This window comes from Berghia stephanieae, chromosome 5, assembly GCF_034508935.2.
Source record: "Berghia stephanieae isolate SIO BIC M18660-M18661 chromosome 5, UCSD_Bste_1.3, whole genome shotgun sequence".
Lineage (NCBI taxonomy): Eukaryota > Metazoa > Mollusca > Gastropoda > Nudibranchia > Aeolidiidae > Berghia > Berghia stephanieae.
In genome coordinates this window covers 77,932,889-77,948,546 of record NC_088364.1, presented here as the reverse complement: position 1 = coordinate 77,948,546, position 15,658 = coordinate 77,932,889, and the positions used below count along the sequence as shown (strand labels likewise).

General features: G+C 35.4%; 1 protein-coding gene across 2 annotated transcripts in view; it reads right to left on the bottom strand.

Moving 5' to 3' along the window:
• Positions 1-318: 318 nt before the first annotated feature.
• LOC144973645 (voltage-dependent T-type calcium channel subunit alpha-1G-like) overlaps positions 319-15,658 on the bottom strand; it is a 388,470-nt gene continuing 373,130 nt past the window's right edge. The window contains exons 34-38 of one of the 2 annotated variants that reach the window (XM_078916355.1): positions 15,508-15,658; positions 10,255-10,365; positions 4,779-4,853; positions 3,491-3,611; positions 319-2,883 (exon numbers count right to left, since the gene is read on the bottom strand). The exon at positions 15,508-15,658 is cut by the window's right edge and continues 5 nt beyond it. In XM_078916355.1, the coding sequence (XP_078772481.1) occupies positions 791-2,883; positions 3,491-3,611; positions 4,779-4,853; positions 10,255-10,365; positions 15,508-15,658 (2,551 nt within the window). In that variant the 3' untranslated portion in view covers positions 319-790. The remainder of the gene's footprint in view (positions 2,884-3,490; positions 3,612-4,778; positions 4,854-10,254; positions 10,366-15,507) is intronic. The other variant, XM_078916353.1, reaches the window with a different exon arrangement.

Here is a 15,658-nt window from a genome sequence, read left to right as displayed (position 1 = left end):
TCCTGTGTACACACTCAATGTAGCTCACGGTGTGGTTGGTGATTTCATATTTACATTATATATCAATAGATTGTTCTCATACAAAGACAGGATTTTCACACTTAAATTATATCTGATGGTGTGTTACCATATGAAATAAATACCATAATATTTCTTCCGGACACTGACTAAACACATTTTTTTCATTTTGACCAGAATGACGAATTAGGGAGCAGGTGTTGGTATAAGATACAGATCTGAACACGTGACTATGTCAGGGTGTCAGACTATGCAGAAAGAAATATTCAAGAAAAAAGCAATTCTTGCCCTGCAGGCTTATTTTTTGGGGGATGCTTTTTGTTTGTTTGTATTTTTCTTTCTGCTTTGTCTTGCATTGTTTTATACACACTTTTTCAGATATTTATTTGGTCAGAGATTACTTTACCTACTTTAAATACTGATGATCCTCCACTGGTCAAAATATATTTAGCCTTAAAGTTTCAAGAAGTCTAACAATACATACTTACAGTTTCAAGAAGTCTAACAATACATACTTACAGTTTCAAGAAGTCTAACAATATCTATTCAAAAAAGTTCTAGGTAAAATAATTTTCAATAAATTATCGATACTTTATAATTAATCGATATACATTTCAAATTCCGGCCAAATTTTTATTTTTTTAAAAAGCGTTTAGTCAGTGCACAGCAGATTCATAAATTGTAGTTGCTCAGTTTCAACAAACCGCGTCATAAACTACTACATTCAACTATCACAGCGTTGGCATCGGCGTGTTCATTCAATTCCCCTCGGTCATGTACTATCCTTGCTATCGAATTGTTTTGAATTTGGCTTTGATTTGTCTTCTTGTGGATTGCCTTGTGACGTGGATGGTTCTTCCTTTTCATCACGGTTTTCGTTGTTATCATCGGGTTCCTTTGGTGACGAGGTTTGATGCTGGGATGAGGAAATGTTTGTTTTCGTACTCGGCTGTAAAGATGGAGGTGAAGGAAAATCTACAGATAGTGACGTGGATGATTTGTCGCTTGAGTTTGGAGATGGCAAGGAGTACTGTTGTTTTTGGAGTGACTTTTTACGTTGATGTTGTTGTTGTTGTTTTGGGTGTTTTGGTTGGTTTGGGTTAATGGATGTGTTAGATGGTGGTTGGATTGATGTTGGATGGGGTTGCTGAGAAGGTGGGTGCAACTGTTGTGAAGACATGGAAGGAGAAACAGGTGAGGCAGACCGAGTGAACATTCCAGGAAGTGTTTGCTGAGAATTCCTCGGAGAAGGAAGGGGAGAAGTAGAACGGCATCCGCCATGAAGTTCAATAAAGGGGTCGTTAAGGGAATATGACTGCGGTATGCCGGGAGGTGCTAGGAATGCGCCGTCTACGGAGAGAGTGTGTGGAATGCTGCGTCGTTGGTGGACGCTGGGATCGTGATCGATGGCAGATGAACGCGTGAGAGTTTGTTGGCGACGAAGAGGAGTTGGTGATCCGATAGGCTGACGTCGAGGGTTGAGAGCACAGTCAATAGGGGGTGGGACGAGGTGGACTTGCTTTGGTGGCGTTGGGGATGGTGATCGCATGTGTGGATTAATAGAATGCGGAGAGGGAACGGTAAGCATTTTAGAGGATGGCACAGGACTGACACTTTCTCTATGACCTCCTTCTGGAGTTCTCATTTTATATGCACTGTCTTCTAATGCAAGGGGTGATGGTGGAAGTGCAAGAGGGGACACTGGCGTATGCTCTCGATAGACAAATTGTGCCGGGCTCAAGGACCAATCAGAATGCGGCGACGGTGCTGCAGGTGGACTGAAGGTTTTAGGTGAAAGCGTGGAAGGACTGAAAGAGTTACTACGTCGAACGGCGACAGCATCCCGAGCCTTGCAGCAAGGTAGTAGATGCATGTCTTCGCCCATTTCGAAACTAGTGTTATCAATGCCCGGAGTTCTGCTGGACATTGATTTGGTGAGTGGTGGTGGCATTGGACTCTTGCACTTGGGATGGGAAGCCCTGATACGTGGAGTGCTCTCCCCTCGTGTCGTCGACTGACTGCTGGAACTTATGGAATCGCCTCTCGCACGACCTGGCGTTCCTGTACAGGGAGGCTGGTCTCGCTCTTCGAGCGACGCGTATGGAGATAAAGTAGGCCGTATATCATCTTCTTCGTCTTCTGTACCACCCGTGATCATTTTTACTTCTTCATCACACGCAGCTTCTTCACTTCCCCAATCACTCCACAACGATTCATCCATATCCGAAGCTGTATCATTACTGCCAGTTCTGTTAGACTTTTTAATCTTCTCTTTGGACAAACTCGTATTGGAGCCCTCGTGCTGACAAACGTCTTTATTTAAATTGCTTTGTTTGTATTTATCTCTAAATCTACTATATTTAGCCCCACTACTACGACTTCGTAACAATTTGTGCTTTATCCTTTCACGTGCAGGTAATCTATCCTCAACAGTGCTTGGAACGTCTTTTGAGTCGAGAGAACCGGGCTTACCATCAATTGACCCAGATTTCAAATCTTTAAGTCGTAGACTTGGCTGAGACCGAGACATATTGTTGGTTTTTGGTCTCATCACCACCGGTTTAGGAACTTCTTTCAGTTTTTCAAAGACATCGGGGATGCTAGAGTTTAACTGAGGATCGGATCCAACGTCCATGCTGTACTGCTTGACCAGAGGTCTTCGATGGGCTCCGTGATGACCTTGAAGGCTGAGAAGATATGGAGAATGAGCTCTCCTGATTGGAGGCGAGGAAATCCTGACGCTGCGTTCAGAATTGGGAGAGCTGCCTGTCATGCTGGGAGTGACTGCTAACCTATTGCTGTCCATAGATGACCAAGAGGATGCCATAGCTTCGATGGTTAAAGCTGCATTCATATGGGACATATCTGGAAAAGAGAAATGTGTAAAGAGTAATAAGTACCCACTGTGTAGCGGGTTAAAAATTTTAAAAAAATTGATAATAGGTGGAACACAAGAACCTCTCTGTGAATCAGGTAGGTAAATAGACAAAACATTAGCCAAAAGAAACCCTATTTCAGTATATCGTATATTATGAGAAATCCCTACAGCCTACAGCCCACCATTCTAAAATACCCAGGCAACCAATTTTAGCAACTCAGATATGAGTCAGATTATTTTCAATGTTGTTTATTAAAGTATGACCATATTTGTAATATTCAAGGGAGTCCCGTGTTTTCCTCGATCCAACTGAACATACATTGACTTTACCCGACGTGTACATAGATGCAGGTCTGACATCCGAACCCACTTATGGTTTAACATTGTTGTAATGACAATATTTTGTGTCATTTTTTGGATAATTTCCATTACAACAATGAGGCCATAAGACAATTGGGTTATCAGACCTGCATATAAGTGCACGTCGACTTTACCCCATCTTCATTATTATGCCAAACAGTGTTATGCAGTATTCAATATAGTAAAAAAAAGTTCAATCCACATCCAACCTCTCTTTCGTCTTGTCTTACTTACCTCCCGTGTCATCCGATCGTGACTGTTCCTCACTTGGTGGTCGCACATTGAAACTGAAGCTTGGGACCTCTGACCCCCGATTTCCACTGCCTGTATCACCATCCATGCCATTGTCCTTCGCCTTGGAAAAAGAAGAAAAGGTCAAGGATGAATTGTGATTGTGTTATATAAATAAATACATTATAATATGAACACTAACACTGTTATAGGATATATTTTCACGGCTTTTAGAGTTCAATGCGATCCTCAGTGCTTCATTAATAGGGAACAAAAGTGTGACGTCAAAATACTGGTTTCAATCTCATTGGAAGTGTGAAACCAGTCCCCCGGAGGATTGTAAACATACATTGTGCAACTGATTTTCTGATTTCAGAATGGTAGTATCTTGTATTTTATATTATTATTATCATTATTTATTATTACTTCACATGCATAATTCATAATAATTATTCATCTGATGACTGGCAATGCTCAACATAGCTTGACTTTATTATAAGACAAGGCACCGACACCATTATCATCATTTTCACTACTATTACTACTACCACCACCATCAGGACCAAAAATAATAACAACAACAACAACAACAACAACAAATGACAACATGACAATAACAAAACATCAGCAACATCAACGTTTAATCAACGAAATCCCAAAAAACCCCCCAAAAAACTATAACGACAACAGCGACAACAGTAAAACATAAACAAACAGCAATAGCAACTTAGCAAAAAAACAAAAAAACAACAAAAAACAAAAAAAAACAAAAAAAAAAAAACAACAAAAAACCAAAAACAAAAACAAAAAATAGCAAACTCAACAAATATATATTCCAACAAAAGTTTCAAGAAAAAAACTAACAAACAAATGTCAATAACAAAAATTAAAGACCAACACCCATCCCCCCCCACCGTAAGAAACAAACAAAGAGAAAACAAAATAAAAAACAAAAAACAAAACAAAACAAAACAAAACAAACAAAACAATAAAAAAATACCCCCCCTAAAAAAACACCACCCCCCAAGAAAATAATATAAAACAAAAACAAAAACAAAAACATAACAAACAAAACAAGACAAACAAAATACAAATTTGAAAATTTAAAAAAGAAACAAAACAAAACTAGCAACAAAAAAAAAAAATTAAAATAAAAAAACAAAAAAAACAACAACAAACAAAAAAAAAACAAACAAACAAAAAAAAACAACAAACCCCCCCCCCCAAAAAAAAAAAACCCAAAACAAAAATAAAGACATCATCATTAAGAAAGAATAGGGTCAATATTTACCTCATTCTCTTTCCTCATACTCTCTAAGGCATCGTTCAATATTAGAGCGTCTTCATCAATCATCCGATGGGAATCCTAAGGTTAATAAACAACACAAATTACATTACATTCATTTGGATTCTCTATATTATAAAGACAATAAAAAACATTACATTTCTACGTGGGTTTTGAAATTCAAATAAAGAGAAATGTGAATTTCTTCATTTCACTGGCTCATTTAAGATCCCTATCTTTAGTTTTAAAATTCACATTCAGAAAATTATAAAATGTGTTTCATTTTTTTAGTCCAACAAAACACCAACAACAAGGACTAAAACATTGCCCATTGCCATGACACTGAAATAGAACGTTTTTCATGTCTATGCAATTATCTTATAATTAGAATACGACGTGTACTTATTTGCAGGCCAGACACCACAATTTGTCAGGAAATATCGCTGATAACGTTGGAATTTCAAAAGAACAAGTACACCATATCGTGACCATCTCTCTTGGATTACAGAAAAGTCTCTGCATAACAAGTTCCAAGACATCTAACTTCAGAAAGGAAAACAAAGTCTTGGATTACAGAAACGTCTCTGCATAACAGGTCCCAAGACATCTAACTGAAAACGCAGAGAAAAAACAAAGTCTTGGATTACAGAAAATGTTTTGCATTACTGGTCCCAAGACATCTAACTTCAGAAATGAAAACGCAGAGAAAAGACAAAGTCTTGGATTACAGAAAAGTCTTTGCATAACAAGTCACAAGACATCTAACCGAAAACGCAGAGAAAAGACAAAGTCTTGTATTACAGAAAAGTCTTTGCATAACAAGTCACAAGACATCTAACTCCAGAAATGAAAACGCAGAGAAAAGACAAAGTATTTTGAATTACAACCTTGAGACCACGACGACAATAAATGGGTTTTAAGCTTCGTGCAAAATATTTGCAGATCTGAGAACCGAACGCTGTTATGGACTTGATTTAAATTTGCTGTGCTGGACCATATATTGCGTTGGCTTAAAAGTATTTCCTAATAATGATGAAACCAAATCGATTTTGGTTATCAATCAGATTGTAATTGTCGTACTCTGGAAAAACATGTAGACTGACGTTTTATTAAAGAACACAGTGTGTGTGCTATTTGGTTAACATCACATATACTGTGTTTTTTTTTTTAAAAAAGAGCTTTTATTTAGCGCAATATCCACTAAATGTGCTCAAAGCGCTTTAAAAGGGGTCCCTGGCCAACAGCAACATTTAACATTTAGGACGGGACATGGCGCCTGTTAGGCGATGTTACAATGGCTTTCGGACAGAGACAACGCTGTTAACGGCCAGGTACTCTTTTTACAACAGAGTACGGCGAGAGAATGTGAGTAAAGAGCCTTCTCCAAGGACTCAACTATGCGCCGAGCGAGGCTCGAACCCAGGACCTTCCGATCCGAAATCGAGTGTCATACCACAAGACCACATAGCCGCACATAGATTTAAATGACCCTCATCTTAGCAAAAACTATCACTAATCGATCGATATTTGAAGGATGAGTTTTCTGGTCAATTAAAAAAAAATACGTGTCTTTCTAGAGTAAGACAGTCAGTTTGCTGGATGTCCTTGTAAATAAGTACATGTCCTTCCATTGATATGGCTATGATTCTGCCGTGTTATTGAAGAACACGTATGTGCTATTTGGTTAACTATGCATATACTGTGTTTCCAAAAACAACGGAAGTATTGTTACCATTATTATAATTTTAAGATAATAAAAGAACGTTTTTAAAAATATAGAAATCCTTAGTAGTATATTTAATTGATTTTCAACAATAATTATATATTCTATAGAGAACATTAAATGATAAAATGCTATTTGCACTACAAGTCTATGGGTATACTCTACTTCTACGATACAAAAATTTACTAAAAAGGGACTTGTGATTTATTCGGGAAAAGCTTGAATCTACAGCAAAGCTAGCAAAACCTTCTAAACCGACGTGTACATATATGCAGGTCTGACATCCGAACGCAATTATGGGTCTAGTTTAACATAGTTGTAATAGACAACTTTTTGCGTCATTTTTTGAGATTTTCCATTACAACAATGAGCCCATAATGAATTAGGTTATCAGACCTGCAAATAAGTGCACGTTGTTTGGAACCCATGTTATTGTGTAAAGATAATAAAAACTCAAGACGTCACTCATTTTGCCAATCCGATATGTTGCGTTGAATCAGAAATACAAAACTTAGCTTTTCGTCAAAAATTAGTTTTACCCCCAACCCCAAACAAAAAAAAACAAAAACAAAAAACAAACAAAAACAAAAACAAAAAACAAAACAAAACAAACAAAAAAAAAACCCCAAAAAAACTTAAGCTTTTATATAGGGCAATATCCACTAAACGTGCTCAATGCACTTTACAAGAGGTCCCTAGCCAATAGCAACACTTGACATGTAGGACGTGACATGACGCCTCAAAGGCGATATTACAATTTTTTCCGACAGAGACAAAGCAATTGCTATTGTCGTTTTGGCGCTCTAAGCCTCAAGGCACCGAAGGACTACTTTTTAAAAAGAAATATACCCCCACCCCCAATTGAGACTTGAATCCCTATTTAAGGCACGAAGTTAAAGACACTCTGCTCTTTGTCACTATTTTTGGACAGGCGGTTGGTATTAGTTCTCACAACATTATATAAATTAGACAATAAACGTTAAATATTACACACAGTTGTGTGTGTCGATATTCTTATATTGGCTAGCGGGTACTTTGAGTATTTTACCTAAACCATAGCATCAACAGTCTAAATTTTGAGAATTTTGATAAACCCTTTTGACTGACTTTTGAGTTTGAAAGCTGGATTGCATAAAAATTAAAATTCAAGCTTAAAATCAGTAGCCACTGCAAATTGTGGATAGTGAACTAAGTTACGAGGGAAATGCACTTATCAATGGTTCTGTCCCTTGATTGTATTTTTCTTGGTCACCAATAAAGGGACTGAATAAGGTTTTTTCTTGGTCACCAATAAAGGGACTGAATAAGGTTTTTTCTTGGTCACCAATAAAGGGACTGAAACATTTTTTTTCTTGGTCACCAATAAAGGGACCGAATAAGGATTTTTTTCTTGGTCACCAATAAAGGGACTGAAAAAGTTTTTTTTTCTTGGTCACCAATAAAGGGACTGAGTAAGGTTTTTTTCTTGGTCACCAATAAAGGGTGTGAATAAGGTAACAAATGCATTCCCTCAATACCCAAAGATCTAAATCCCAATAATAATAGTAATAATAAAATAAGATAATCTTCACCTTTGTTACTAAAGTTCAAAAGATTCTGAAAAATGCTAAAATAATGCAAAGAAAAAAAAATGAACAAGAATTAATTTGAAAGTGAGTGAAAAATTAATGCATAAGCCCAGAGAAGAAGTGTTAATAAATTAATAAATAAAAGTTAGTAAATTCATGCTGAAGATGCATCTGTGTTTCAAAATGTAATGATAGTATGAAAGTAAGGGTAAGCTCTCTGAAGCTTGTACGCCGTAAAGGTATTGATCAAAAATACAAAGCTTTTCAGAATAAACGTTTTGGGCTCAAACACGTCCTCAGCCAAAAATTGAAATAAAACTGTTAAAGGCATTGCAATAAGTAAATGAGGAGTTGTGTATGCGGTGTTCTTTCACGTTTTCGAAAAGGTTTGAGTTCAAAAGATTCTTTGTTATTTTAATTAAATATCGATGGTCGGCAGATCAAACCTCTGAAGTCTACATACGAGCTTTGCGCACCATGTTTCATTTTTTTTTCTGACGTCTACAAACGTTGTCATCAGAGGTCTGTCTGATCCGCCCAAATTTAATAAAACATGGTGCGTAAAGCTCGTATGTATGTAGACCAGAGTTTTGATCCGCCGATCTTGAAAATCGGGACTTCAGAGGTTTGATCCGCCCATTATCGATATTTTATTGCTTGAGGAGCTGTGTTATAATCACTTGTGTTCAGAACTTCTGCAATAATAATGAAACTGCTTAAATAGCTTGTCTCGCGTGTGGGGTTATTGAAAATGATATAGAAATAAAATGTTACTGATTTGGCTATGATTGAAATCTTACATTAAGAATTCTTTATATACATTGAAAAAATAGAATGTAACTTTTAATTGATGCGCAGTTGTGTTTGAACAGTTAACTGTCGTACTCTGGAAAAACAAACAAACTCTATTTTAAAATGTTGGCCATAAAACTCGTCCTTCAATTATTATCAATCGATTTAGATGACTCTCGTCTTGGCAGCAATCACAAACCTGGGACCTTGCGAAGTCCCAGGTTTGAGGGAGTTTTTGCCAAGATGAGCGTCAATTAAATCGATCGATATTAGAGAGGACGAGTTTTCTGGTCACATTTTTAAATACTTGTATTTCTAGAGTGCGGGAGTTAACTGGTTAAGTATAGATAGAACGAAGATGACGTCACTCAAGCCTTTGTTATTATATTTTGCCATCCGTATTTGTGAGTGATTCTCACTAAATTTTATCAACCAGACTATAAAAGTTCATGGTTACACACAGTTTTGGGTGTTGGTTCGTTATACTTCCGGATGGCAATGTTATGAGCTTCTTAGCCACGCGCATACTATCTATATAAAATAAAAGGCTAATAAATATCTAGAAACTATGTTTCGTTCTTTTTTTATCCTTAAGTTAATTTGTATTTGAAATATTATAGTCTGATTTGTACACAGACAAATTTCACTAAGATACCTTCCTATCTAAATTAAAACATGGTTTGTTACCTTAATTATCTAATCATTCTAAAAAACTAATTAAAAAAAAACAACAAAAACTGGACAAAAGATTTTGAGTGGTCTATTTAACTACATTTAACCCTTTGAGGACAGGTTTTAATTTTCATAAAAAAAATAATTACTCCCAATATCTATTCAAATAAAATCACAGACCTAACCAAACAGCAATCAGGTTCAGGGTTCGTTGACCCCCTCTCTCTCTCTCTCTCTCTCTCTCTCTCTCTCTCTCTCAATCTATCTATCTGTCTATTTCTCTCTCTCTCTCTCTCTCTCTCTCTCTTTCCCCTCCCCCCTCCCTCATCTCTCTCCCTCCTCTTCTATCTCTCTCTTTCTCTCTCTATCTCTCACTCTCTCCCTTTATCTCTCTCCCTCCCTCTCTCTTTCACTCTCTTTCTTTCTCTATCTCTCTCTCTATCTCTCTCTTTCACTCACTCTCTCTCTCTCTCTCTCTCTCTCTCTCTCTCTCTCTCTCTCTCGTAAAAATGGTTAATTTTGTAATTTTACTAGGATAAATATTAGGAGAAATTGATTATCATTTTTTTTCAGGCTAGAGTGTACTCCATTCCCGTCGTGAAAGGGTCAATACTAAATGAACAAATAAAGACAAATAATCTAACGTAATATTCTATGATATGATTAAATTAATTATTGATATTTTTATTTAAAAAAAAAGAGAATAGAATAGATAACGGCTGATCACCTTGCTGTCCAGGTCTTCTGCGTCAGTCTTACCGGCCAGTGCCAAGGCGTACATTTCGTTTCGCAGCTCCTCATCTAATTCATCATCCAACTCTTTGTATTTATACGTTTCCTGTGATGATGATGAATGCACACACCGTACATGCAACATGCTTTCATTCATGTCAATAATTTAAGAGTTATTAGATAAATATATATGTTATAATTTGATATCATAGTAGCTTGAAATGAGAAGAAAAGCGTTGAAAGATATTAGAGAATGTTCAAGGTTATACGGAGATAAATAACCCAACGTTAAGCCTTTCAATTTATTCTTTAAAAAATAGGCTTGGGGGGGGGGGGGGGTTGAAAATTGTTCCATACAGCCCATTTTAAAGTTTCGCCAACGAGCACATAATTACAAGCTAATCTAAAATTTACAAAACTATTTTTTACACATTGATATACGAGTAACTTGCAAATCATTTTAAAAGTAAAATCAATTCTACCACTCGTTGACTCAAATAGTTATTTAAAATATCTGCTAAGACATATTGTTCGGTCGTCAGGCAATTCTATTTATAGATAGAAAAAATTGACGTCACTCAGGTCTTTGTTATTGTTTTTTTTTGCCATCCGTGTTTATGAGTATTTCTCACCCCTTCGTCAGCACAACTACTTATTTGTCTATTGTGCTGACGAAGAGTTTGTAGCCAAAGCGTCCATTGTTTGTATTGTTCCCATCCGAAGCCTCTCCATTGTTACTATTTTCGTCAATGTTGAGTTACCATTCTCCACGACCAAGACATTCTCTAACACCACGGTTATATCAAGTGAAACATTAACCAGTAATCTTGATGAGTTCCCTTAGCTACTGAAACACGTTTTAGAATAAATCAATACATTAAAATATTCTGAATTTCCAAACCAGAGGGTATAATTCTTGGGATCTCATCATTTTAAAAAGTAAACGAAAAAAAAAAAAAAGAAAAGAATGGTAAGAAAAGATAAAGAAAAAGGAAATGACATTCCACAGGTTGTGATGATGAATGTTGTGAAGGATGGTTAAAATTTAAGTTAAGTTATTTACGAGTGAAACACAGTGGACCAAGTCAAAATATTTTGTGTAAGTTAACTATTGAGTGAAATTTCATTCATTAAGCTTGGATCAAATGAATTGTTTTTGAAGGAAATTGATTAGTTTACACGAGACAATTCGCACCTCCATGAATCCTTATTTAATTCTAGTTGACGCATTTCCTATATATATGAGTATATATATATATATATATATATATATATATATATATATATATATATATCTCCATATATATATTATATCAATATATAACAATATATATATATATATATATATATATATATATATATATATATATATTGGTCATTCTCCATGTACATCATGGTGAATAAAACCGAAAAGAAGTTAAAGATTTAGATATATTTGAAAGAAAAAATGAAGTATATAAAGTGAAAAGTGACATTGTCGATTGATTTGACAAAATTATTCTTTCTTCCGTTTACTAGATAATCCAATACTCATTTTTCGCAGTGAAAATTGAATTCTCAATTAAAGTACAATGTGGTGTGAATTGCTGAAATTACCAGAAAAAACTACGCACGTGAATACAGATAAGTAAAAAATAAAAGAACACTGCGCAAAAGATAACCAACCTCTTCGAAAAATTTAGCGCAAATGATGACAGGTGTGGTTTTATTATGTCGTCGTAATTCGGCGAATACAGAATGAGACCTAAAAGCCTGCTGTGAAATAGAGTTGATTCAATACTTTTATAATTAACTTCTTCCTCTCCTTCTTTTTCTACTTCATCTTCTTTTTCTTCCTAATCCTCTTCCATATACTTCTTCTTCTTCTTCTTCTTCTTCTTCTTCTTCTTCTTCTTCTTCTTCTTCTTCTTCTTCTTCTTCTTCTTCTTCTTCTTCTTCTTCCTCTTCTTCTTCTTCTTCTTCTTCTTCTTCTTCTTCTTCTTCTTCTTCATCATCATCATCATCATCATCATCATCATCATCATCATCCTCATCCTCTTCCTCCTCCTCCTCCTCCTCCTCCTCTCCTCCTCCTCCTCCTCCTCCTCATCTTTTTCTTCTTCTTCTTCTCCTTCTTCTTCTTCTTCTTCTTCTTCTTCTTCTTCTTCTTCTTCTTCTTCTTCTTCTTCTTCTTCTTCTTCTTCTTCTTCTCTTCTTCTTCTTCTTCTTCTTCTTCTTCTTCTTCTTCTTCTGCTTCTGCTTCTGCTTCTTCTTCTTCTTCTTCTCTTCTTCTTCTTCTTCTTCTTCTTCTTCTTCTTCTTCTTCTGCTTCTGCTTCTGCTTCTGCTTCTTCTTTTCTTCTTCTTCTTCTTCTTCTTCTTCTTCTTCTTCTTCTTCTTCTTCTTCTTCTTCTTCTTCTTCTTCTTCTTCTTCTTCTTCTTCTTCTTCTTCTTCTTCTTCTTATTCTGGTTCTTCTCGTTCTTCTTCTTCTTCTTCTTCTCGTTCTTCTTCTTCTGCTTCTATCATTATATCACTATCATTAACTGTGTATTCTTATAACATTGTGAGTTCCACATATGTTTATTCGTGTCTTAAATATATTCTACTTTTGAACTGAACGTTAAATAGCCTTGTGTTAATGTAAAATTCAAAAAGTCAGTGACTATGACCGTCATTAGTTTCATCAAACTCAGTCCACTGTACTTCATATGATTTGTTGAAGAGAATGATAAAGAGATTCATGAGCAGAATAGACCATACTAGTAAAATAAAAAAAAGTAAAATATAAAATCAAAAAGACCTTTTAAAAATTTAAATATCAGTCATATCCCGCAACCTGGAAAAACATGTTTCTAAAAAGTTGGCCAGTAAACTCGTCCTTCAAATATCGATCGATTTAAATGACCCTCATCTTGGACACCACCCCCCCCCCCTTCCGGTTAAACCTAGGACATAAGGAAGACTTCGCAAAGCCCCAGATTTGAGAGTTTTTTTTCCCCAAGATGAAGGTAATTTAAATCGATCGATATTTGAAGGACGAGGTTTTGTGCCTAAATTTTTGTATAATGTTATTCCAGAGTACGAAAGATACCTGGTTAAAGAGCAAAATTAGCGCAAAATTGATTTAGACAGTGCTGTAATGTGTATAATGATCATATTAGTAGGCATTTCATAGCTTGCATATTATTACTTGTCACACTATGAAATGAATGCTTGAAGCGAAGCGAACCAGCCATGAACTTATTCATATTCAAGATTAAGTGAGAAAAAAGTGGGTTTTTTTGGTTTTAATGACCTTCCATAAACGTCTTCAGAAATATTTTAGGTGTGAGTGATTGTTTGTTACTTGGCAGCAACACACACGTGCTACTTGACAGCAACACACTCGGTAAATGAACACACGTAAACACTTTCAATCGGTCAATGTGTTAGTTACATCAAAAATCGTTATGGAAAAACAAGTGAATAATTAATTTATAAACGCATGAAAGCCTGATATTATTATTATTATTATTTGTGTAAAGCTGAGAGTGAGAGAAGTAGCGATAAAAGTTTATCAAGTGTCAATTTTGTAATGGAAGAAATACAAATATTTAAAGTTAAATAAATTGTACACAGTGCGTGAAGTTATTATTTTCAAGACAAAAAAAATAATTATAAATGGAAAGTAAGACATCTCCATTCATCATTGATAAATGTTAAGAATGATATTTAGACAAGAAGATAAAGATAAAGCAATCTGACGTATGCGATTGAAGAGTTTAGAAACAGTGTAAGAAAAAGTTACATTATATGGTTGTACGGGCTGGTTGGCGCCATTGTAGCATTTCAAGGAAAACAAATGTCATTATAAAACTTACTTTAAAAAATAATTTACGGAAAGAATTATATATTAAAATGTTGTTTAGGTGATCTTATCTTAAGTTAATTTTTTTGTTTTGTTTGATAAATACTCTTTGACTCTAATTTTAAAAATCTCTCAACGTTTGTCTAAATTATTATCCCCTACATGGTAGTCGGTATCTTTAATTATCGTTTAAAGATAACAGGCTAAAATATTTGAATATGATTGGTGTCAATGTTTAAGATTATCAAAAACAATTTTGATTCATTACAATAGTTTCAATATGTCAATGGATTAAAAGAGTACTTTAATCTTTTCCTAGTCCACTTTTAAGAATTTAAGATATATCTAATAAGAAAATTGATTGTTTATGCCTTATATTTAAAGATTTGAAATATCTCACAAATGATACGCTGCAAGCACTAGACTGCCATACTCTGGAAAAAAAACCCATATTTAAAAAATTGGCCAGAAAACTCGTCCTTCAAATATCGATCGATTTAAAGGACCCTCATCTTGGCAAAAACTCTCGCGAAGTCCCAGGTTTGAGAGTTTTTGCCAAGATGAGGGTCCTTTAAATCGATCGATATTTGAAGGACGAGTTTTCTGGCCAAATTTTCAAAAATTATGTTTTTTTTCAAGAGTACGGCAGTATAATCTGACTACTCTTAAAAGATTAAGGAATTAGTTTTGTCAATGATCAAATGATGATTTTATGAGTTTTTCTTAATGACAATCATTGGAATGTAATGTAGATGAGATATGAAATCTTTGAACAAAACCGACAGATTACCAAGCCATTCTGTATCATAATGCAAGACGTGCGTTATCATCACATTTTTAATGAACAAGAAAGGGCAAAGGGTTGCAGCTTCGAAATAGGACAGACATTTCCTATGAGTTAAATAATGGGTAAAGATGAGTAAGAAGTTGAAGTCTTGGCGTCCTCAAAAAACCCAAAATGATATTAAAATTTTTGTGACGCCAAAATTATTGTGTCAATTATTTAAGAAAAACCCAATCTATTTCTCTTAAAGAATTTTATTTGTTAGAAAACAAGAAGAAAAGGCCATTGCTTTATTGAATTTATCACAAATATTGTTTCTCTTTAAAAAACAAACAAAAACAACTTATGTCGTTGATATAACTGAATGAAAGATAATTTTGATACTTTGTCTCTTGGGATGGTAGAAAAAACCCAATTCCTTCCCAATATCTAAATCAATTCCTGAACCATATTTGATTCAGAGAATATGCATTGCACGTTTGCCCGTTCTTGTGAGTAGTCTTGTAAAGCGTCATAATCATATGCATGAAATAAGATTGGCAAACTGTCGTGTCATTGTTATTGTAAAGCGTCATCATAATATGCATGAAATAAGATTTGCAAACTGTCGTGTCATTGCCATTGTCATGGTCGCCATACCTCCAAATGCTTCATGAGTACCGCCACCACCACGTTGACCAGCACAAACTGGGCCATGAGGACAAACACCACGAAGTAGACAGGGGCGATGAGAGGGCTGACGCAACAGTTCTTCAAACAATTGTCAGAACGATCGCAGTCTTCGCGGAGG